This window comes from Natator depressus, chromosome 10, assembly GCF_965152275.1.
Source record: "Natator depressus isolate rNatDep1 chromosome 10, rNatDep2.hap1, whole genome shotgun sequence".
Taxonomy (NCBI): Eukaryota; Metazoa; Chordata; order Testudines; family Cheloniidae; genus Natator; species Natator depressus.
Window position 1 is genome coordinate 37324921 of NC_134243.1, and position 23460 is coordinate 37348380.

The 23460-nt window shown below is 48.0% G+C and overlaps 1 protein-coding gene across 5 annotated transcripts in view; it reads left to right on the top strand.

Annotated features, from left to right (window-relative positions):
* Window positions 1-18031, top strand: part of C10H8orf33 (chromosome 10 C8orf33 homolog) — a 90670-nt gene extending 72639 nt beyond the window's left edge. For 2 of the 5 annotated variants that reach the window (XM_074965760.1, XM_074965761.1), the window contains exon 9: window positions 17723-18030. In XM_074965760.1, coding sequence (XP_074821861.1) covers window positions 17723-17770 — 48 coding nt within the window. In that variant the 3' untranslated portion in view covers window positions 17771-18030. Of the gene's footprint in view, window positions 1-2784; window positions 3305-17722 lie in introns of those variants that run through there. The other 3 variants (XM_074965762.1, XM_074965758.1, XM_074965764.1) reach the window with 3 other exon arrangements.
* Window positions 18032-23460: the final 5429 nt, after the last annotated feature.

Here is a 23460-nt window from a genome sequence, read left to right on the forward strand (position 1 = left end):
ACACTCTTTCTTTCCCTGTGGATTTCTTGTAAGCCCCAACCACATCTCAGCCAAGTGACCCTTATCTAACATAAATAAAGGTCTTAAGAGAGACTTAGGCAAGCAGTGTGACTGGGGCAGGAGGTGCTTTCCTGGGATACCGTTGAGACAGGAGGGGAAGAGCAGGCTAAAAGCTGCCACCTTCTCTAGACCCAATGCTGGTGGCCCTTCCGTGGCAAATCTGCCGTGGAGAGACTCTGACACGGGCAGTGTAGTCACACTTTATTGCCGGGGGAGAGCTGTCATGGTGATAAAAAATAACCACCCAGAACGAGGAGTGGTAGCTTTATCGCTGGGAGCGCCATGGTGCTTTTCAGCGCTAAAACTTTTGTCGCTCAGGAGGATGTTTTTTCACAGTCTTAATGTGTGAATGAAGGTCTTTCTCCCAAGGAGGGGCACGTGCTGCACGGGGGAGGTGCGTGAGAGGTAAAAGCACATGATAGGCCAAACGTGGGGCTTCTCTAGATCCATGGAATCGAGGGGCTTCTCTGAGTTTAAGAGCGAGCAGAATTTGGCCCATTAACAACATACTCTTGTTCTCATTGCTGTCAATGGGACCTTTGCCGTTGCCATCACTGGGGACAGGCCAAGGCCCCCACTTTGTCCCAACCATTGCCTGTCCCCTGCATAGGCAGAAAGCCAGCTGCCTTCCCAGCCTGTTCTCAAACCCCACTAACAACATGGACTTGTCAGCAGTTCCCAATACCCAATCTCCACCTTTGCTGAAGAACTGGCTCCAATTTGGGGTGCTAGTGCTTCAAAGGAGAAAAGCCATGGAGGAGAGCAGAAAAGAAAGGCAAAGCGAGAGAGCTGTGATGGAGACAGCATGGTGTTGACCCTAGCACAGTAACCATCAGTGTATGAGATGGGGTGGTGCTGCTATAGTGTCCTTAAGAGCCTCTTCTTCTCCTCCTCTCCTGGTGGACAGACAGTACCCTGACTGGGAATGAGTGGGTGCGGGGACTTGTGCTTTGGAGCTTTCAAAGGGAGGGATCCAATGGAGTTTCCCAGCGACATCCAGCAGATGCAGAACAAAGCCGCTCAGGCAATGCCTGGCCCTATAAAACAATTTGCACATGAAGAAATGAGCTGCAATCTGAGGGCAAAATTCTGCACTTGTTTTCACTGGTGTAAAGCTGAACTAACCCCACAGACATTAATGAATGTGACTGAGTGGAAAATTCAGCTGCTCCTGCTCAGGCTCTAACCAGACCCTTTTGATAGAATTACAGCTCTATGTTCAAATGGGGTCAGATCTTTTAGGCTTTTCCCAGCAAAACTCCTATTGCCTTTAGTGGATCAAATACTCTAGTGCTTACTCAGGCAAACAGAGCAAGTTGTCCTGAAGTCACAAGAAGTGATTTAAAAATTGAGGACTGTAAGGATTTGGCCTCTTAGAAGTTCTGCCTGGTAAGGGGCAGAGGTTTGCCCAGGATTCTTCAATCTCCTTTTCTTTGTACTCTAGACCCGTCCCTCTTGTTCTCCCTGTGAGCTCTGAGAAATAAATGCTTTTCCCAAGAAATGGTCATTTGGTTGGTCTGTGGCCTTCAAATGTGGCCTGTGTGAAGTTGAGAGAGGTTGTTTTAATGTGACCTCTAGCAGTAGTCCCTTACCCCCTTCCTTATGGTGGCCAAATGGCTATGAGAATTAATTCCCTAATTACCAGTGATGTTTCAGTGAACACGGCCTAATGATGAGGCAGCAGATGTTGCAGTACTTTCTTTGCATCTTTCTTTGCAGGCCCAGAGGATGTAGAAATGAGGTCAATGGAATTGTTTTTCACAATAACTATGTGCTAAATGTGGACACTTCTGTGGGCTTATGTGAGGGCCAGTGGCTTGGAACAAGTACAGAGAGTCACGCGCTCCCGTCTGGCACCGCTAGATAGAGCAATAAGGAAAGTGAAAGAACAGTGAATCCTTCCCCCCCTCCCACACACACTCATCACTCCTGGTTTTTTACCAGATTGGGTCAAGCCTTGCCCTCACTTGGGCAAAATGTCAGGTAAAAACATTGCTTCTCTTCTCCCTCATGCCAGGGTAAACTGGAGAACATAAGAACAACCATACTGGGTCAGACCAAAGGTCCACCTAGCCCAGTATCCTGTCTTCCAACAGTAATCAATGCCAGGTGCCCCAGAGGGAATGAACAGAACAGGTAATCAGCAAGTGATCCATCCCCTGTCGCTCATTCCGAGCTTCTGGCAAACAGAGGCTAGGGACACCATCCCTGCCCATCCTGGCTAATAGCCATAATAATTTGTGATGAAGTAGGAATGTTCTTAATGTTTTCTCTGAATACTGTGTGGGTGTTTCAGTTTCCCCTATGTGTTTCTTAAGTATCTTAGGTGGTGGGATAAGGGTGTGTAATTGTTGTAGAGCCCTAGAGGGCAGGTGTGATGCTGTCTGCACAGAGAATGGCCAACACCCTGTCTCCTGGCAACTGAAGTTCTGGGCCCCTCCCCTGCAAGGTACCAACTGAAGGTGTTGGAGAACAAAGAGATCAGGTGGCCTCCTTGCCCAGGAAAGAGACAAAGGCCAGAGGAGGGGCTCGAGGGTGACTAAGGCTTGGCTGGTGGAAAGGAGGCAGTCTTGGCTGGCTGGGGGCTCAGGGGGAGGACCAGAGCCATGGCTCTGGGCTCCCCTCCCTCCAAGATGGAGTTGGCTGAAAGTCACTGATTTCTGTGCTAATAAGTTCTGCCCTACGCTGTATTCCTGTCAACTAATAAACCTTCTGTTTTACCAGCTGGCTGAGAGTCACTGCTGACTGTGGAGTTGGGGTGCAGGGCCCTTTGGCTTCCCCAGGAGCCCCGCCCGGGTGGACTCGCTGCAGGAAGCACACGGTGTAGAAGGGGATGCTGAATGCCCAGGAAGGTCGAAGCTGTGTAAGCTTCTTGCCCTGGAGACAGTATGCTCAGAGAGACGAGGCTCCCCCAGAGTCCTGACTGGCTTCATAGAGAATAGTTCCAGAGCATCACCCCAGTGACTCCGTGACACCATTGATGGACCTCCATGAATTTAACTAGTTCTTTTTTGAACCCTGTTATAGTCTTGGCCTTCACAACATCTTCTGGCAAAGAGTTCCACAGATGAACTGTGCATTGTGGGGGGAAAATACTTCCTTTTGTTTGTTTAAAGAGCCACTGGATCCTTGTTGTTTTTGTGGATACAGACTAACACAGCTACCCCCTTATACTTCCTTTTCTTTGTTTGTTTTAAACCTGCTGCCTATTAATTTAATTTGGTGACCCCTAGTTCTTGTGTTATGAGAAGGAGTAAATAACACTTCTTTATTTACTTTCTCCACACCAGTCATGATTTTATAGGCCTCAATCATATCACCCCTTAGTTGTCTCTTTTCCAAGCTGAAAAGTCCCAGTCTTATTAATCTCTCCTCATACGGCAGCCGTTCCATACCCCTAATCATTTTTGTTGCCCTTTTCTGTACCTTTTCCAATTCTAAAATATCTTTTTGAGATGGGGTGACCACATTTGCATGCAGTAGCTCTGTCGATTAATCGCAGTTAACTCAAGCGATTAACTCAAAAAAATTAATCATGACCAATCGCAGTCCAACTGAAATGTATTAAATGTTTTGGATGTTTTTCCACACCCTCAAATGTATTGACCTCAACTGTTAGAGAGCTTATTCCTTCACTCTCCCACTTTCCTGGTCCTTCTCGCATGAACAGAGAGCAACAATACCCGAAGTCCGAAGGTGCAAACAATTCGATTTTTATTAGGGTGAACTTCCAGCAAGCTTAAATCCAAGTTCCTTTATCCTTATTTTTGAATCCCAACTTACTTCCTGTTTGCCCCTAATTTATGTAGTAATATTCTTGGCTATACCTTAACCAATCATTCTACTGAAATTTACCTAACCAATCCTAACATATTGTAACATGATTAGCTAACCAATTTTATCCCACCACCTTAATTAGTTTACACCCAGCAAAATTAATTATACAGCAAACAGAAACAATCACAGAACCAGACAGAGACCATGCAAATAAACAATAGCAAAGTGGGAACTATAATGACAAAACAATACAGAAGTGAGGATTTCACAACTACACCTATAGAGACATAAGGGTTTCCCAGCTGTCTATTGATAAGCAGAGGCATATTAAGGCCTAGGCCTAGGGCAGCAAATCTGCAGGGGTGGCAAATTTGTAAGCGCAGCCAGAGGCACCAAATTCCCCCGGCACCGGTGGGTGCTTGCATCCCCCAGGCCCCGCCCCAACTCCACCCTTTCCCCGACCCCATTCCAACCCCTTCCTCAAAGTTGCCATCCCAACTCCACCCCCTCCCTGCCCCTATTGGTCCCCTTCCCCAAATCCCCACCCCGGCCCAGCCTCCTCCCCTGAGCGTGCCGCGTCCCCCCCTCTAACCCCCTCCCTCCCAGCTGCGTGAAGCTGTTTCGCGCACAAGCGCTGGCAGGGAGGGGGGAGAAGCAGGACTCAGCGGCGCGCTCGGGGAGGAGGCTGAGTCGGAGCGGAGCTGGCGCGGGGGGCAGTGGGGGCGGCAATTATTTCAGGGCCTAGGGGCGGCAAAATCATTAATCCACCACTGTTGATAAGTGAGTTCTTACCAGACAGAAAACTATCCAACTAAATTTCCTTTTACATCTTGTAGACTCTTCCCTTTCTCTGGAGGTGATAGATCGGATCACCTTGCTAACAGCCCCATATTGACTAGTTTGGAATGTGAGGATGTGACCAGTCACTTCCCAGCTTATGGCTGCCTCTGCTGCTTAGCCAAAGGCATTGGCCTAAGAACAGGGCCTCACACTGTGACAGTGAGAGAAGGCACTTACACAGATTCTTTCTTGTATACCTCTATTACTAGCTAAATGATAAACATATACCTACATTCTTAAAGTATAGGTCTTTACAGGCAGACCTGAATATCTATATCCTAACACTCCAACCCCCCCCCCTTTTTTTTTTTTTGTCTTTTGGGATCCTCCTGCCCAGGTATCCCTGGAAAAGCATAGGACATATGGCGACACACTTCCTGATAGGGCCGGGCATCAAGGTGGAAGGTGGCGATGCTCCATCTGTCCCACTGCCCCTTGTGTAGTACCGTGCCCTGCACCTTCTCTCGTACGGGCATACTACACCTATTCCAGTTAGTGTTCCAGACTTCCCAGTATAGTGGGCCCGAGAAGGTTGGGTCCGGGTTGTCTAGTACACTGCGGGGGGAGGGCTTACTACATTACTTATAGGTTATAATTAGTGGCTGTTCTCTAGGGGGTTGTGCCCCCCCTTGATCGTTTCCATATGCAACGTAACACAAATATAGTTAACAATACACCAGCTGCTATGATAATCCACAGCAACACCGAGAGTCCTGACCACTGCAGTATGGTCCAACATCCTGGCCACCACCAAAAACACTGCTTCTCCTCCTTTGATAAGGTTAAAATTTTGTCAGCGCCATCCTGTAGTGTGGATTGTAAGTGTGTCCAACTGTTGGCGCTTGCAGGAAGTTGCTCTTGTAATCTTTGTGTACTTTTGTCCATATTGTGTGTCCATTGAATATCCACAGTGAAATTTGGTATTGTCCAAAGCAATTCAACTACTTGATACGGCATGGGGTAGTAGGTGCTGGTTCGATTGTTTACAACGATTAAGTCCTCTGATCCATTGGTGCACCATAGTCCAGGTGGCAGTGTATAGAAATTCATAATTTGGTCATACACTGGAAAGATTTTGCCTCCCAGTGTTATATTGCAGGATTGCATACATTGCCAACAGAATACACTGTACCCCATATACATTACCCCTAAATGCCCCCCCTTTGCAATAGGCCATTGATCCTGCTCCTCCATAGTCATAGGAGAGGGGCACATCCATATTCCTCCTCTGGATATACAACTGCATAATGTGATGACAGTCCAATTTACCCCCATTCCATCCCCCCACACACCTATTTCCTAGTGGCTCCCAATGCGCGCCCCCTTCCCTAGTTACTCCCATAGGGTTCAAGGGGACCACCTTATTTGCATTTCCTTCCCAGGGTATCATAGTAACAATTACACAAGAACTCTCCCCACAGGTGGAGGATGTTATTTTCCAGGTAGATGGGTATGTTTTTGCAATTGTGGATAAATATGGGCTAGCCTCCTGATTTAATACTGAAGGCCATTGTTCTGACCAAGCATCTCTCATAATATCCATTAACATTATTAACTGAGTATTTTGAATACCTACACACACTTCTCCCCATGTTAGTCTTCTGAAGCCATCCCCCACCCATGTCAGCAGGTCCAATGAGTTAACTGCAAGTTTACCTCTACTGCTGTCCTCCACCCTGTGGTAACTGCCAATAGTTGCTGTGCCATTAATTCATTAATTTGTTGTTGAAATTTCACATTTTGGCTTACCAATTGTTTGGTTACCCACTCATCCCCCAGATTCCATGTACCCAGCATAGCGTTCCCCGCTGCCCACAATCCCCTTTTCCAATGACAATTCCAGGTGTGTCCCCACACCCACCAACTGAATTGTTGTTTCAATCCTTTTATGTACATACTACAATTAGGATGAATTTGGTCCACCCACCATTCCTTGGAGCGTACCACCCATGTAATAGAGTGTGACAAACCTCTGTCCTTGTCTCTGTGGGTCCCACGTTTCCTGGTGGATTTTGCTAGCCTCAGAGGCTCACTGTGACCCTCCATGTAACCCTTCTGTCCCTAGACACAAGGGTCCTGACCGTCTACTGAGCCATTTTCATCTTAAGCCAACAAGGGAGGTGAGGAGAAGCTATCCTCCCTTGCACAGTCTCTGTTGTCTCCCAGTCTCAGTGATTAATCAGGGGGGGCAAGTCCTTGATTGGCTTCAGGTGTCCCAATCAACCTAGCGTTGTCCCTTCCTTCTGGAAAATTCTTAATTGGCCCCAGGTGTCTTAATTGACCTGGAGCAGCTGCCATTTAACTTATCCTGGTACCAGGGATTTGTTTAGCCTGGAGCTAATCACAAGAGTGAAAGGACACGTTAAAAAGTGCTGGCTGCACCTGCTCCCACAGTGGCTCCCATACATTTGCTCGTCAGGGAATATTCTCGGCTCCACGCTGTGGCCACTTTAAATTTGGATTCTTCCAACTTGGCATCCATATCATCTGTAGGGTTACATTCTGTAAAATGGTTAACTCATCATACACCCAGCGTCCCAAAGGGGATTTTACACCTCATGTAATATGTACATAACATTCACACCTTCAGGGATTATCTTCCATGGACGTACCATGTGGTTACATATGGTAACATCACACCTTAAATGTGGGGCCCTATTTTCCCAAGAGGGTTCATTTGCTGCAGGAGACCAGAGGGTTATATTCTTTGGATCCTCTGTAACAAACCACATAGCTGGGTAACTGTGTTTTCCACTATCATTAATCATGGCAGCACCCAGGGAGTACCATGCAATATTTCCTGATAAATTTGATATTCTCCACCTGGTTGGGATTCCCACATCTAATCCATAAACCATATACCGACACTGCCAAATTCCTCTTGGAGTATTAGTGGTACATCTTTCTATGGGAAGATTCTCATAGTCTTCATTAGCTTTATTACCACAGGTTGCATGTGTAGCCGTCCATGTGTTTCCTCCTTTTGACACTTCACATTGTGGGATCTGAATAGAATTTGTAAATGTGACAATTGTGATTAGCACTAGTAATTGTTCCATCCAGGGCCAGGGAATTTTCATCCTTTTCTCCTTTTTGAGTTAACCTGTAATACACACATAACAAAATTTACACATCCCCTTTCCCAATCCCCTGTTTGTACCTTTTTATTTGCATGCAGTGAACCCACTCCCATCCTCCATTCTCTGTACCCAGTAATAGCAGACTGGGCCCAAATTGGTCAAGGACAAGATAGGGGCCCTACCATTTAGGAGCTGGGAATGGATGGTGTTGACCTGGAATCTTGTACATCACTAGATCTCCCACCATGGGTAGATCACGCTCCCCAGGAAGGTCATACCATGCTTTGACTCTTGCTGCTCCTTGCTCGTCTCGCCAGGCCACCGCCTGCTGTACTTGTTTTACATGTTCGAATAGAGTTAAAATCCATTCTTGTGTTACACCGTGTGTAGTGACTTCCCCAGGTACTGGGGTAACTAGATTTTCCCACCGTTCCATGGGCCTTCCCATAAGAGCTTCATATGGAGAAAATCCTGTGATCTTTGATTCTCGGGCCCTTATTCTCATGAAGACAAAGGGCAGTAACTGTGACCAGTTTTTTCCTCCCATTTCCACTCCCTTTCTTAGCTCACTTTTAATGGTGCAGTTCATGCTTTCCATCTGCCCCGCAGCCTGTGGGTGATAAGCAATATGAAACAACTGTGTGATTACAGTGAGGGCTGATAGCTCCCCTAACAGATCTGACCGGAAAACAGCTCCTTGGTCTGAGTCAATCACCTTTGGGACCCCCCAGCGAGTGAATACCTCATTTACCAGTATTTCAGCAGTTACCCGGGCAGTTTGATACTTTGTGGGGAAAGCTTCCACCCACCTGCTGAAAGCATCCACTACCACCAACATGAATCATTTTTTCCTGTGATCTGTGGTAGGGGTCCTGTGTAGTCAATTTGTATTCTTTCCCATGGTCCCCTTGGGGCTTGTCTCATTAATTCTCCCCTTAGCACCTTGTGAGGTGGGCTGTGCCTGGCACAGTCCAAACAACGTTCCAGATGTGATTTTAAATCAGCTGCCATTCCTGGCCACCAGCACAACCTTTTTAAAGGTCCCAGTGCCTCCTCAAACCCGGGGTGTCCCCCTGCCAAGCTTCCATGCACCCAGCTTAAGAAAGCCGGCCGAATTCCCTGAGGGCACAACATTACTGGTCCCTCAGTTGTTAAGACACACCAAATCCCTTCCATTAGTTCCACCTTTGGCACATGCCTGTCCCCAAGTTTCATGATGCCTTCCAGTCCTGGGTCAGATTCTTGCAACTCTCGAATTCTCCCTCCCTGATCTGTATCCACCCCTCTTCTTGTTAACACTGCTACAGGCACACTTTCTTCTGGCTCCCAGGGCCATGGGGGTGCCTCTGTTGCAGCCCACTTGGCCTCTACATCGGCCAGATTATTTCCTTTGCTTAGGGGTCCTGTTTTCTTCTGTGCCTTTACCTTTACCACATTGATCCATGTAAAACAGTGACTCAGCTCCTCCACTTGTTTCCACCAGGTAGCATGCTTGATTGTGGAGCCGTCTGTTGCCCTGAAATGATTATCTGCCCACCATCTCAGCATTAATGTGGCACCACGAAATACATAATCTGAATCTACCACCACCCAACATTCTGGCTCAAATTTGGGATCCACTTCATTTAAAGCTGTTAGCAAGGCTGCCAGTTCTGCCTCCTGAGCTGACCTTGCTTCTAGTGAGAAACCAATGGTGCTGACTGTCTCATTGCCTCTGATTCCCACAACAGCTAAGCCTGCAGTTTTCCGTCCCCCTTGATACCTCCAACTTCCATCCAAAAACCATACCAGTGTCCCCTCCTTTACCTGATTGGGGTTAGATGCCCGAAACACCTGATGTTGGGTTTTACCTGGGCTGGCTTCACATTGGTGTGGGGTGCCAGCCAGATGTAATCCAGCTACCCAGACTATGGGTTCCTTTAACATTTCTGCTTTAATGTTTTCTGCCTGTCGAGCCAGCAACCATTTGGCAGTATGCTGCAAACTCACTGGTCCCTGTAAGATAGTGTGCATGTTTAACAGCCGCAGGGGTCGTGATGAGATCAGACTATTACTTTCTGCATTCCCATGAGGTATTTGAAATTCCCTACCCCCCAGTAGGAGCACAACAGCACCTTTTCACACCATCCATACTTCAGTTCCACAGCACTCAAAAGTCAAGAGGTAAAGGCCACAGGTCGGTCCTTTGCTCCATACTCCTGTGTTAATGCACAACCAATGGTAGCATCAGATACGAAAGGGTACAGAAAAAAGAGTTTCTCCCCATCTGGGGAAGCCAGCACTGGAGCTCTGGCCAGGTTTTCCTTTAGCACTCTCACTGCCTCAGTACACTCTTCTGACCATTCCCAAGTTGAGGCTCGGGGTAGGTCAAATAGAGGCTGGGTTATTTCTGCACAATTGGCCACAAAATCCCTGCAAAATCCAGTTAGACCCAGAAAACTTTGCAAGCTTTTAACATCTGTAGGCAGTGGCAGGGACTGAATCACTTGCACCCTTCCCTTATCGATTTCCCTTCCCATCTGGGACACTTCCACTCCTAAGTAGGTCACGCTTGTCTGTCCCATCTGAGCCTTTTTCCCATTGACCTTCAACCCTGCTCTTGCCAAAGCTTGCAGGACCTACTTGGTTAGTTCCCTGTCTTCTTCCTCTGTCCCTGACATTAGCAACAGGTCGTCTACATATTGTATGCACCTTGCTGAATCCACCCCCTCCAGAGCCTGTCTCATGTATCTCTGAAAAATTGCAGGGGAGTCCCGATATCCCTGGGGTAGAACTGTCCAGCAGAATTGTCTGCCCTCCCATGTGAATGCAGTTTTGTACTGACACGAGGTAGCTAGTGGCAGAGACCAAAACCCATTAGCTATGTCCAAAACAGTGAAAATTCGGAACTGGGGTCCAATACGGGCCAACATTTCAGGGTACGCTGCCACTACTGAGGCTGGTGAATTGGCCAGAGCATTTAGTGCCCTGTAATCCCCAGTGAGGCACCAAGTACCATTTGGCTTTCTCACTGGCCACACAGCAGCATTACAAGGGGATGCAACTGCCCAAATCAGTCCCCTCTGTTCCAACTCCGCAATAGTTGCCCCCACCTCTGCCAAAGCCTCCCGAGGAGGATACTGTTTCTGTGGGGGAGGGTCCCCTCCCTCCAGCAGTAGCTCCATGCTGCCCCTACCACAATCCAGGTTATCCTTAGCTCACACAGGGATGTGTTCCCACCCAGCCAGGGGTGGTGGGAGGGCATGCGCCGCTTTAATGGCCATAGTGACTATCCTCATAGGAATGGTATAGCCCTGACCATCCTGCGTCTGCCTCAGTAAACACACCCCATTGGCTAAATCCAGTACAAATCCCAGTTTGTGTAAATCTCCTGCCCGCAACAGATTAAGCATATCATTACGACTCCACATAATCTCCCCTTCCCCCCAGATTCCTTTGATCTGTCCACGCCTCAGGGTTAACTGTGTCTCCCCTCCCGTTGCCCCTACAATTGTCACAGTCCCTTCTGAGGGTCTCCCCTGCCCCCATGTGGTTAAGATGATGGCTGCTCCAGTGTCTATCAAAAAATCCCTCATGGGACTCCCTTCGATTGCCCCCTGGAGCGTGGGGCAACCAGATGCGTCCCGTCCTAAACTGAGAACATGGACAGGACGCCTCCCAGGGTACCCCTAAGTTGCAGCACCCACCTCTGTCCCTCCCACTGGTTCACAAGGGGACCAGGGGTCCTGGCACCAAAGACATTCCTGTCTCCAAGCAAAACTGTGTGTCTGGCATTTCAGGCAGTCCCAGTCCCCTGGCTTCCGGGGCCACTTTCCCCCTGATCTGGTAAGATCCTGGGTAGTCAGTTTAGCCTGCAATCTCTGGATCTGTTGCTCTATAGCTGTCCACTCATCCCTGACTACCCCCCCAAAGCCACAACCTCTCCCTCTACCTCCTCCTCTCCGGGGTGACCCATCCCTTTCTACCTTGTATTGATCCCCTGAGTAATAGCATGGACTGGCTTTCCCCCCGATGCATCTGCCTCCACACATCTGCCTGTTCCAGAAACTGGGGTAGCTGATTGGGAGCAAGGTCAGGATGCTGCAACTTTAAATGCCCCACAAACTGCGGATCGCTCAGCTCCAACCATTTCTCCAGCAATTCCACACCCCTACGCTGCTCCACACCCTCACCAGGTCCCAGTGCCCCTGCCTGGGGCATTACCCATGGACCGTCCAGGGGATCCACCCAGCACCGTGCCCATGCCTGTATGAGATTAAGTGTATCCCGCCCTGTTTCCCCAGGGATTCACTTCATCTTATTCATCCCCGCAGTATGAGAGTACACCCCAAACAACTGTTTTGCCTCCTGTCCAGAGATTAGAAATGGGTGTGCCACTCCTGCCACATCGATTCCCAAGGTGCCTCGTCCCAGAAGACTATGCCATATGATCACCAGGTCCTCACGAGTTAGACCCTCCATCTCCCTGCCCACCTCCACTAGCCACAGCACAAACTGATCCCAATCATCCCGGGGTACCTTTCCCAAACGGCCCAGTACTGCCTCCCGGTCCTTCAGGGACAAGGGGCGGATTTCTGCCTGTTCTACTACTTGTGGGGCATGGTCCCCCCACCCTGCAACCGGGGCCACTATTCCTGCCTTCTGCAGTTCCTCCCGGGTAGCCTCTCTTGCAGGGGCTGTAACTGTGGATCGCCGGCTTACAACGTCTACTGGCAGTGGTGGGCACAGAGTTTTTTCAGGGTAGGGTGGTGGAGGTGTCTCCTTAAGTTCCATTAGTGGGGCGGATGACTTGGGGTCCCCAAGTCCATTGCCCCCATGTTTACAATGATACAATTCCTCCTCTAAGTCTCCTACTCTCCCCAGCAGTTCATCCCTCTCTCTCCGGATTGCCTCAGAAGACTCCTCTGACCGTGCAGCATCCCGTGCCTTCAAATCTGCTACCTCTACTGCTAACACGGATTTTTCTGTTAAAATCCGTTGCTGATCCACAATCCCCTCCAAATCCTTAATGTGTTGGAGGAGATTGGCTTCCCTTTTTACCCAGTATGCCATCCCAGCACACAAACCTTGTAATACCATTCCCTTTTTCCGACACTCCTTTCCCTTGAGGTCTCCCAAAACCTCTCCCATCTCCTTCTCAATCTCATCCCAGGTGAACCTTTGCACCTGGTATGGGCCCTGATTCTTCCTTATCCATTTGTTCAAAAAATCTGTTACCCCAGCTTGCCAGAACCCGCAACTACCATTACAAGAGTTCCCCATACCCCCTCCAAGCAGCTACGCAGACTGTTGGGGCGGGGGATTTACAGGCTGCCACTCACCTATCCGATGAGATGTATCCGAATCATGGCACCAAGATGTTAGAGCGCTTATTCCTTCATTCTCCCACTTCTCTGGTCCTTCTCGCATGAACAGAGAGCAACAATACCTGAAGTCCATAGGTGCAAACAATTCAATGTTTATTGGGGTGAACTTCCAGCAAGCTTAAATCCTAGTTCCTTTTTCCTTATTTTCGAAACCCAGCTTACTTCCTGTTTGCCCCTAATTTATATAGTAATATTCTTAGCTATCATAGAATCATAGAATCATAGAATATCAGGGTTGGAAGGGACCTCAGGAAGTCATCTAGTCCAACCCCCTGCTCAAAGCAGGACCAATCCCCAACTAAATCATCCCAGCCAGGGCTTTGTTAAGTCTGACCTTAAAAACTTCTAAGGAAGGAGATTCCACCACCTCCCTAGGTAACGCATTCCAGTGTTTCACCACCCTCCTAGTGAAAAAGTTTTTCCTAATATCCAACCTAAACCTCCCCCACTGCAACTTGAGACCGTTACTCCTCATTCTGTCATCTGCTACCACTGAGAACATTCTAGATCCATCCTCTTTGGAACCCCCTTTCAGGTAGTTGAAAGCAGCTATCAAATCCCCCCTCATTCTTCTCTTCCGCAGACTAAACAATCCCAGTTCCCTCAGCCTCTCCTCATAAGTCATGTGTTCCAGTCCCCTAATCATTTTTGTTGCCCTCCGCTGGACGTTTTCCAATTTTTCCACATCCTTCTTGTAGTGCGGGGCCCAAAACTGGACACAGTACTCCAGATGAGGCCTCACCAACGTCGAAAAGAGGGGAACGATCACGTCCCTCAATCTGCTGGCAATGCCCCTACATATACATCCCAAAATGCCATTGGCCTTCTTGGCAACAACAGCACACTGTTGACTCATATCTAGCTTCTCGTTCACTGTAACCCCTAGGTCCTTTTATGTAGAACTGCTGCCTAGCCATTTGGTCCCTAGTCTGTAGTGGTGCATGGGATTCTTCACTCCTAAGTGCAGGACTCTGCACTTTTCCTTGTTAAACCTCATCAGATTTCTTTTGGCCCAATCCTCTAATTTGTCTAGGTCCCTCTGTATCCTATCCCTACCCCCCAGCGTATCTACCTCTCCTCCCAGTTTAGTGTCATCTGCAAACTTGCTGAGGGTGCAATCCACACCATCCTCCAGATCATTAATGAAGATATTGAACAAAATCGGCCACAGAACTGACCCTTGGGGCACTCCACTTGATACCGACTGCCAACTAGACATGGAGCCATTAATCACTACCCGTTGAGCCTGACAATCTAGCCAGCTTTCTATCCACCTTATAGTCCATTCATCCAGTCCATACTCCTTTAACTTGCTGGCAAGAATACTGTGGAACACCGTGTCAAAAGCTTTGCTAAAGTCAAGGAACAACACGTCCACTGCTTTCCCCTCATCCACAGAGCCAGTTATCTTGTCATAGAAGGCGATTAGATTAGTCAGGCATGACTTGCCCTTGGTGAAATCCATGCTGACTGTTCCTGATCACTTTCCTCTCCTCTAAGTGCTTCAGAATTGATTCCCTGAGGACCTGCTCCATGATTTTTCTAGGGACTGAGGTGAGGCTGACTGGCCTGTGGTTCCCAGGATCCTCCTTCTTCCCTTTTTTAAAGATGGGCACTACATTAGCCTTTTTCCAGTTGTCCGGGACCTCCCCCGATTGCCATGAATTTTCAAAGATAATGGCCAATGGCTCTGCAATCACATCCCCCAACTCCTTTAGCACTCTCAGATGCAGCTCATCCGGCCCCATGGACTTGTGCTCGTCCAGCTTTTCTAAATAGTCCCGAACCACTTCTTTCTTCACAGAGGGCTGGTCTCCGCCTCCCCATGCTGTGCTGCTGGAAGCTGACCTTGTTCGTGAAGACAGAGGCAAAAAAAGCATTGAGTACTTTAGCTTTTTCCACTTCCTCTGTCACTAGGTTGCCTCCCTCAGTCAGTAAGGGGCCCACACTTTCCTTGGCTTTCTTCTTGTTGCTAACATACCTGAAGAAACCCTTCTTGTTACTCTTAACATCTCTTGCTAGGGTGCAACTCCAGGTGTGATTTGGCCTTCCTGATTTCACTCCTGCATGCCCGAGCAATATTTTTATACTCTTCCCTGGTCATTTGTCCAATCTTCCACTTCTTGTAAGCTTCTTTTTTGTGTTTAAGATCAGCAAGGATTTCACTGTTAAGCCAAGCTGGTCGCCTGCCATATTTACTATTCTTTCTACACATCGGGATGGTTTGTCCCTGTAACCTCAATAAGGATTCTTTAAAATACAGCCAGGTGTCCTGGACTCCTTTCCACCTCATATTAGCCTCCCAGGGGATCCTGCCCATCAGTTCCCTGAGGTTGTCAAAGTCTGCTTTTCTGAAGTCCAGGGTCCGTATTCTGCTGCTCTCCTTTCTTCCTTGTGTCAGGATCCTGAACTCAACCATCTCATGGTCACTGCCTCCCAGGTTCCCATCCACTTTTGCTTCCCCTACTAATTCTTCCCAGTTTGTGAGCAGCAGGTCAAGAAGAGCTCTGCCCCTAGTTGGTTCCTCCAGCACTTGCACCAGGAAATTGCCCTCTACACTTTCCAAAAACTTCCTGGATTGTCTGTGCACTGCTGTATTGCTCTCCCAGCAGATATCAGGGTGATTGAAGTCTCCCATGAGAACCAGGGACTGCGATCTAGTAAATTCCATTAGTTGCCGGAAGAAAGCCTCGCCACCTCATCCCCCTGATCCAGTGGTCCATAGCAGACTCCCACCACGACATCACCCTTATTGCTCACGCTTCTAAACTTAATCCAGAGACACTCAGGTTTTTCTGCCGTTTCATACCGGAGCTCTGAGCAGTCATACTGCTCTCTTACATACAATGCAACTCTCCTACCTTTTCTGCCCTGCCTGTCCTTCCTGAACATTTTATATCCATCCATGACAGTACTCCAGTCATGTGAGTTATCCCACCATGTCTCTGTTATTCCAATCGCATCATAATTCCTTGACTGTGCCAGGACTTCCATTTCTCCCTGCTTGTTTCCCAGGCTTCTTGCATTTGCGTATAGGCACTTGAGATAACTTGCTGTTTGTCCTGCTTTCTTAGTATGAGGCAGGAGCCCTCCCCTTTCGTGTTCTCCTGCTCATGCTTTCTCCCGGTATCCCATGTCCCCGCTTACCTCAGGGCTTTGGTCTCCTTCCCCTGGTGAACCTAGTTTAAAGCCCTCCTCACTAGGTTAGCCAGCCTGCTTGTGAAGATGCTCTTCCCTCTCTTCGTTAGGTGGAGCCCATCTCTGCCTAGCACTCCTCCTTCTTGGAACACCATCCCATGGTCAAAGAATCCAAAGCCTTCTCTCCGACACCACCTGCGTAGCCATTCGTTGACTTCCATGATTTGACGGTCTCTACCCAGGCCTTTTCCTTCTACGGGGAGGATGGACGAAAACACCACTTGCACCTCAAACTCCTTTATCCTTCCCAGAGCCACGTAGTCCGCAGTGATCCGCTCAAGGTCATTCTTGGCAGTATCATTGGTGCCCACGTGGAGAAGTAGGAAGGGGTAGCTATACCTTAACCAATCATTCTACTGAAATTTACCTAACCAATCCTAACATACTGTAACATGATTAGCTAACCAATTATATCCCACCACCTTAATTAGTTTACACCCAGCAAAATTAATTATACAGCAAACAGAAACAATCACAGAACCAGACAGAGACCATGCAAATAAACAATAGCAAAGTGGGAACTATAATGACAAAACAACACAGAAGTGAGGATTTCACAACTACATCTATAAAGACATAAGGGTTTCCCAGCTGTGTCTATTGATAAGTGGGTTCTTACCAGAGAGAAAACTATCCAACTAAATTTCCTTTTACATCTTGTAGGCTCTTCCCTTTCTCTGGAGGTGATAGATCGGATCACCTTGCTAACAGCCCCATATTGACTAGTTTGGGATGTGACCAGTCGCTTCCCAGCTTATGGCTGCCTCTGCTGCTTAGCCAAAGGCATTGGCCTAAGAACAGGGCCTCAGACTGTCACAGTGAGAGAAGACCCTTACACAGATTCTTTCTTGTATACCTCTATTACTAGCTAAATGATAAACATATACCTACATTTTAAAGTATAGGCCTTTACAGGCAGGTGAATAGCTATATCGTAACATCAACCACAACACAGAACACAAAGTGCACACCGCTAACTCCACATTATTACTTTAAATTACAAATATCTGCACTCCAAAAATGCTAAACAAAAGTTGTGCTGCACGTTAACCCAAAAACCGCAGCCCCTCCTTTTAAATGGCCAACCCAAGGGGTGCTTGGTATGGGAAAGGAGCGCGCTGCTGTTTGAAACCATTCCCACATGTTATGAAGGTTGAAGAAGCTGAAAGACTGCGGCTTACCATGGCTGCCTGCAAGCCGAATTCTGTTGCCCTGCCCTGCATGTGTGATCTCTCACACGAAACCAGCAGGCCCTCAATATAAGAGGCAAAATGTGACCCTGTACCGAAAGCACATGTGCTATGTAATGTTAACAGCTTGGTTCACGGTAAAAGAGACTACCCATTGTTCTCTAAAATGTGTCTTTTTAACTACTACTCTCCCTTTTTTTCCCTCCCTCAGCTGCAAATGTTTCAATGCTCCCCCTACCATCTCCGTCCCAGAGGCTAGCACAGATAAGAAGGCAGAAAAAACGCACTCACGATTAAATGTTCTCTGAGCTCAGGCAGTCCTCCCGCACTGAAAGAGCTCAGCAGAATGTGTGGAGGCAAACAATGGCAGAGTCCAGGAAAGCAGAAAATGAACGCGAGGACAGGAGGGACAAGCAAGATGAGAGGTTGCGGGAGCAAGAGGAGAGGTGGCGGCAGCTTGATGAGAGGAAGCAGGATGCAATGCTGAGGCTACTGGGGGATCAAACTGATATGCTCCGGCATCTCGTGGAGCTGCAGGAAAGGCAGCAGGAGCACAGACCGCCACTGCAGCCCATGTAACCACCTGCCCTCCTCCCCAAGTTCCATAGCCTCCTCACCCAGACATCCGAGAACGTGGGGTGGGGGGAGGCCTCCAGGGTCCCAACCACTCCACCCCAGAGGACTGCCCAAGCAACAGAAGTCTGGCATTCAATAAGTTTTGAAGTGCAGTGTGGCCTTGTCCTTCCCTTCTCCCCTCATCCATCACCCCATCCAGTACTTCCCTCCTCCCCCACCCCTCCCGGGCTACCTTGGCAGTTATCCCCCTATTTGTGTGATGAATTAATAAAGAATGCATGAATTTGAAACAACAATGACTTTATTGCCTCTGCAAGCAGTGATTGAAGGGGGGAGAGCGGTTGGCTTACAGGGAAGTAGAGTGAACCAAGGGGGCAGGTTTTCATCAAGGAGAAACAAACAGAACTGTCACACCATAGCCTGGCCAGTCCTGAAACTGGTTTTCAAAACTTCTCTGGTGCGCAGCGCGCCCTGCTGTGCTCTTCTAATTGCCCTGGTGTCTGGCTGCATGTAATCAGTGGCCAGGCGATTTGCCTCAACCTCTCACCCCGCCATTAACGTCTCCCCCTTACTCTCACAGAGATTGTGAGCAAGCAGCAATAACAATGGGAATATTGGTTTTGCTGAGATTTAACCGAGTCAGTAAACTGCGCCAACACACTTTTAAATGTCCAAATGCACATTCTACCACCATTCTGCACTTGCTCAGCCTATAGTTGAACAGATCCTGACTACTGTCCAGGGTGCCTGTGTATGGCTTCATGAGCCATGGCATTAAGGGGTAAGCCAGGTCTCCAAGGATAACTATAGGCATTTCAACATCCCCAACAGTTATTTTCTGGTCTGGGAAGTAAGTCCCTTCCTGCAGCTGTTCAAACAGACCAGAGTTCCTGAAGATGCGAGCCTCATGTACCTTTCCCGGCCATCCCACCTTGATGTCAGTGAAATATCCCTTGTGATCCACCAGTGCTTGGAGCACCATTGAAAAGTACCCCTTGCGGTTTACGTACTGGCTGCCAAGGTGGTCCGGTCCCAAGACAGGGATATGCATTCCGTCTATCTCCCCACCACAGTTAGGGAATCCCATTGCAGCAAAGCCATCCACTATGACCTGCACATTTCCCGGGGTCACTACCCTTGATAGCAGCAGCTCAGTGATTGCATTGGCTACTTGGATCACAGCAGCCCCCACAGTAGATTTGCCCACTCCAAATTGATTCCCGACTGACTGGTAGCTGTCTGGCTTTGCAAGCTTCCAGAGGGCTATCACCACTGGCTTGTGAACTGTGAGGGCTGCTCTCATCTTGGTATTCTTGTGCTTCAGGGCAGGGGAAAGCAAGTCACAAAGTTCCATGAAAGTGCCCTTACGCATGGGAAAGTTTTGCAGCCACTGGGAATCTGCAACACTGCAACACTATGCGTTCCCACCAGTCTGTGCTTGTTTCCCAGGCCCAGAATTGGCATTCCACGGCATGAGCCTGCCCCATTGCCACCAGGGTGTCCAAACTGCTGGGGCCCATACTTTGAGAGAAGTCTGCGTCCATGTCCTCATCACTCTCGTCACCGTACTGCCCTTGCCTCCTCACCTGCTTTTGCAGGTTCTGCTTCTGCACATACTGCAGGATAATGAGCAAGGTATTTACAATGTTCATAACTGCCACGGTGATCTGAGCGGGCTCCATGCTTGCTGTGGTATGGCGTCTGCAGGAGAGCAGAGTTGCAGCGGAAGTGGTGGCTGACGACGGATGCCACGAGAATAGATATTTATAGAGAATGACAAGAGGACCTGTGAGGTGGATTCATGAGAGGAGGAGAGCAGAGTTGCAGCAAAAGCGGTGGATGATGACGGTTAGCAGTCCTACTGCACCGTCTGCTGAAAGCAGTATGGCATCCGCATGGAAAAAAGGCACGAAACGATTGTTTGCTGTTGCTTTCATGGAGGGAGGAGCAAAACCACCCGCGACAATGTTTTTGTCCCATCAGGCATTGGGAGCTTAACCCGGAATTCCAATGGGCGGCGGAGACTGTGGGAACTGTGGGATAGCTACCCACAGTGGAGCACTCCGAAAGTCGATGCTAACCACGGTAGTGAGGACACACTCTGCCGACTTAATGCGCTTAGTGTGGACATATGCAATCGACTGTATAAAATCGATTTCTAAAAATCGACTTCTATAATATCGACCTAATTTCGTAGTGTATACATACCCTTAGTAACTCAGGTCTAAGTTCTCCTGAGCCCCTTCTCACAGGACTGGCCAAGAGCCTTTCCCATCGGGGATACAGATGTAGTTTTGTTTAGGACTTCCGCATAGATGGGTGGTTCCTAATGGCAGACCTGCTCTCCACCATCCCACCTCATCACAGCTCCCTGGTGCTCTGCCTCACAGCAACTCAGGCTTCTGGAGTAAACACAGAAGCTGAGGTATAAAAATGGGATGTGTGGGCTTTCCAAAGCCTATGAGTCACACTCATCCACCAGATGGTAGTGTGGCAAAGGGAGGAAACCTATATATCAGTGGTTTTCAATCTGTGATCTGGGGACCCTTGGGGGTCCACAGACTATGTCTAAGATTTCCAAAGGGATCCGCACCTCCATTTGAAATGTTGTAGGGATCCACAAATGAAAAAAGGTTGAAAACCACTGCTATAAATAATTCCATAGACACTGCTTGGGTTGTAGTTGGGTGGGGGGAGGGGGTAGAAACAGAAGTGCTGGTGAATTTTTGTAAATGAAAATATTATCAGTGAAAAATGCTGAATCAGGTGGACTGAAATATTTTGCAAACTTATATCAACTTTGGCACATTGTTTAGGTTAAAAAAAATCCTTTTTAGACAAAAAATCCTCAAATGTTTTATTTAAACATTTTTGAAATTGAAATGTTTCATTTTGAAATTTCCTTTAATTTTATTTGAAAAAATAAATATTTTTAAAATGCTCAAATCAAATGAAAGGCTTTAATTAACCTGAAATGATTTTTGCCCTCACTAATTTTACTAAAAATTTCATTATTGGGTGACCCCAAACTGATTTTTTTTTAAATGTTGTTTGTTTGTTTGTTTGACAATTGCAAAACCCTGAAAAATCCCTGATTGGCCCCGCTGTAGTGCTGAGCCTTAGCAGTGTGTGTGTGGGTTGGTGAATTTGGAATGATTCTGCATTTTTTTGCAAGGGCTGACAGAATGTCATTTGATTCTGATTATTACAAGTAGGGCCCGGAAACTCAGCCTTTTGCAAGGATGGCATAAGATCTCTCACCACAAAGGGAGTTTCCTCCAAAGAACTATTTCCCGGATTTCATGTCATTTGAAGACCTCATGATAGCTTGAAAAGAGGCCAAAAGACCAAAGCTTCCAAATCTTTACAATTAAATTAAACAACTCCATCAGGAGATAGATTTCCTTCCTTATCTCTGGTTTACTGTACAGAAGAAAGCATTTTCTAGAGGTCAGTGCAGACGAGGGAGTCAGGAGCCCTGAATTCTATTCCTGGCTTTGCTACTGACTTTCTCTGTGACCTTGGGCAATTTGTTTCACTTCTCCATGCCTCTGCTTCCCTGTCTGTTAAACGGCAGTAATGAAATCTTTGTCAAATGCTTTGAGAGCTAAGATGAAAGTCTGATATAATCTGCAAGTATTAAATATATTGCATGTTTATTTTATAGGGCATTGGCCCTTTGATTTTTAGAAGTACCTGAAAATTAGGTAGGCTTGAAAACGCCCAATATCCATGTTTATCAGTTACATACAGTAGTACCTGTCAACCAGGATGGACCCAATTCTGCTATGTTGAGCCTCCTCAATGCCCATGAAAGTCAGGGAGTGTCCTGGGTGCTCAGCACTTGGCTGAATTGGGCCCTACATATTCATAAGGAAGGGAGTGTGACCTGGTAGCTTGTGCACTGAACGGGGTCTCAGGAGATCTGAGTTCTGTTCCTGACCTTGCCACTGGCCTGCTGGATGATCTGGAGCAAGTTGCCTCCCCTTTCTGTGCCTCAGTTTCCCTATCTGTAAAATGGGGATAATGATACTGACTTCCTTTGTAAAATGCTTTGAGATCTATGGATGAAAAGAGCTAGGTATTACAAATGTTTGCTGTCTTATTTGAAAATCCAGGCAGAAATGCACAGGCGTCACTTTACCTGTAATTGAAATGCAGCCACCTCTGGAGGAGTTCACAGAACTTGTTTACCAGCTCACACCAACAGTTTAGGACAGGAAGTGACGTATACCACACCCAGCTGGAACAAATGGGTCAGAGGGACCATAAGCATTCAAGGCTCTAGGCTCAACTTGTCATTGGCCTGTGCCTTGGGCGGTCATCTACACAACAGGGCAAAGTGAGGGCAAGAGGCTACCAGTAGTATTTTGCACCTGCTTGGCATGTACTTTGTACTGGTGTATTTATGCCCAGGAGCAGGGCAATTCATTTCACGGAGGTGGTCCAAAGCAGGACACCATCCACGAGAGCTGAGAGAATCCATTTCACATTCAACAGGTGAGCCCATCAGCAGACGGGCAGTAGGCAGGCAGTAATGGAGCCTGGCAAATCCGTATGCTCACTTTGCTCCTCCTCAGTGTATTTTCTTTAGTGTCTATGGAGAGCAGATGCTGAACCCCTGCATCTGCTACTTAACAGACCATGCTCCATTACCAGCTATCCCCTTATTCAACAAACCCATCCCATGGCTTTGCAGTGTACTCAGAGTAGCTAGAAACAGTAATAGCTCTGTCATTTTTAAAACATAAGAATGTTGACAGGGCACTGTTGTAAGGAAGCTCACACTGTTGGAGCCCCAGCAGGCATTGACCAAGGCAATGGTACTACCATGGGGAAGCTTGCGTTGCTGAAATCCTAGCTGGCACTGATAATGTTGTGGCACTCCCGTGGGGAAGCAGGCACTGCTGGTGTCCGAGCTGGCACTGACAGGGCACTGCCGTGGGGAAGCAAACACTGCTGGAGTCTCAGATGGCACTGACAGGGCACTGCCATGGGGAAGCGGGCACTGCTGGTGTCCCAGCTGGCACTGACAGGGCACTGCCGTGGGGAAGCAAACACTGCTGGAGTCCCAGATGGCACTGACAGGGCACTGCCATGGGGAAGCAAACACTGCTGGAGTCCCAGATGGCACTGACAGGGCACTGCCATGGGGAAGCGGGCACTGCTGGTGTCCCAGCTGGCATGGACAGGGCACTGCCGTTTCGAAGCGCTCACGTCCATCATCTTTGTTTATGCTTAGAGAGTCCTGCCTGGCAAAAAGGCCAATGTATATATATTGTTATATACCCAGAAGTAGAATAAAGGGGGTGGGGGTGGAAAGAAGATTTAAAAAAAACTAGAAATCTCTCTGTTGCCCATTGGTAAAGTCTA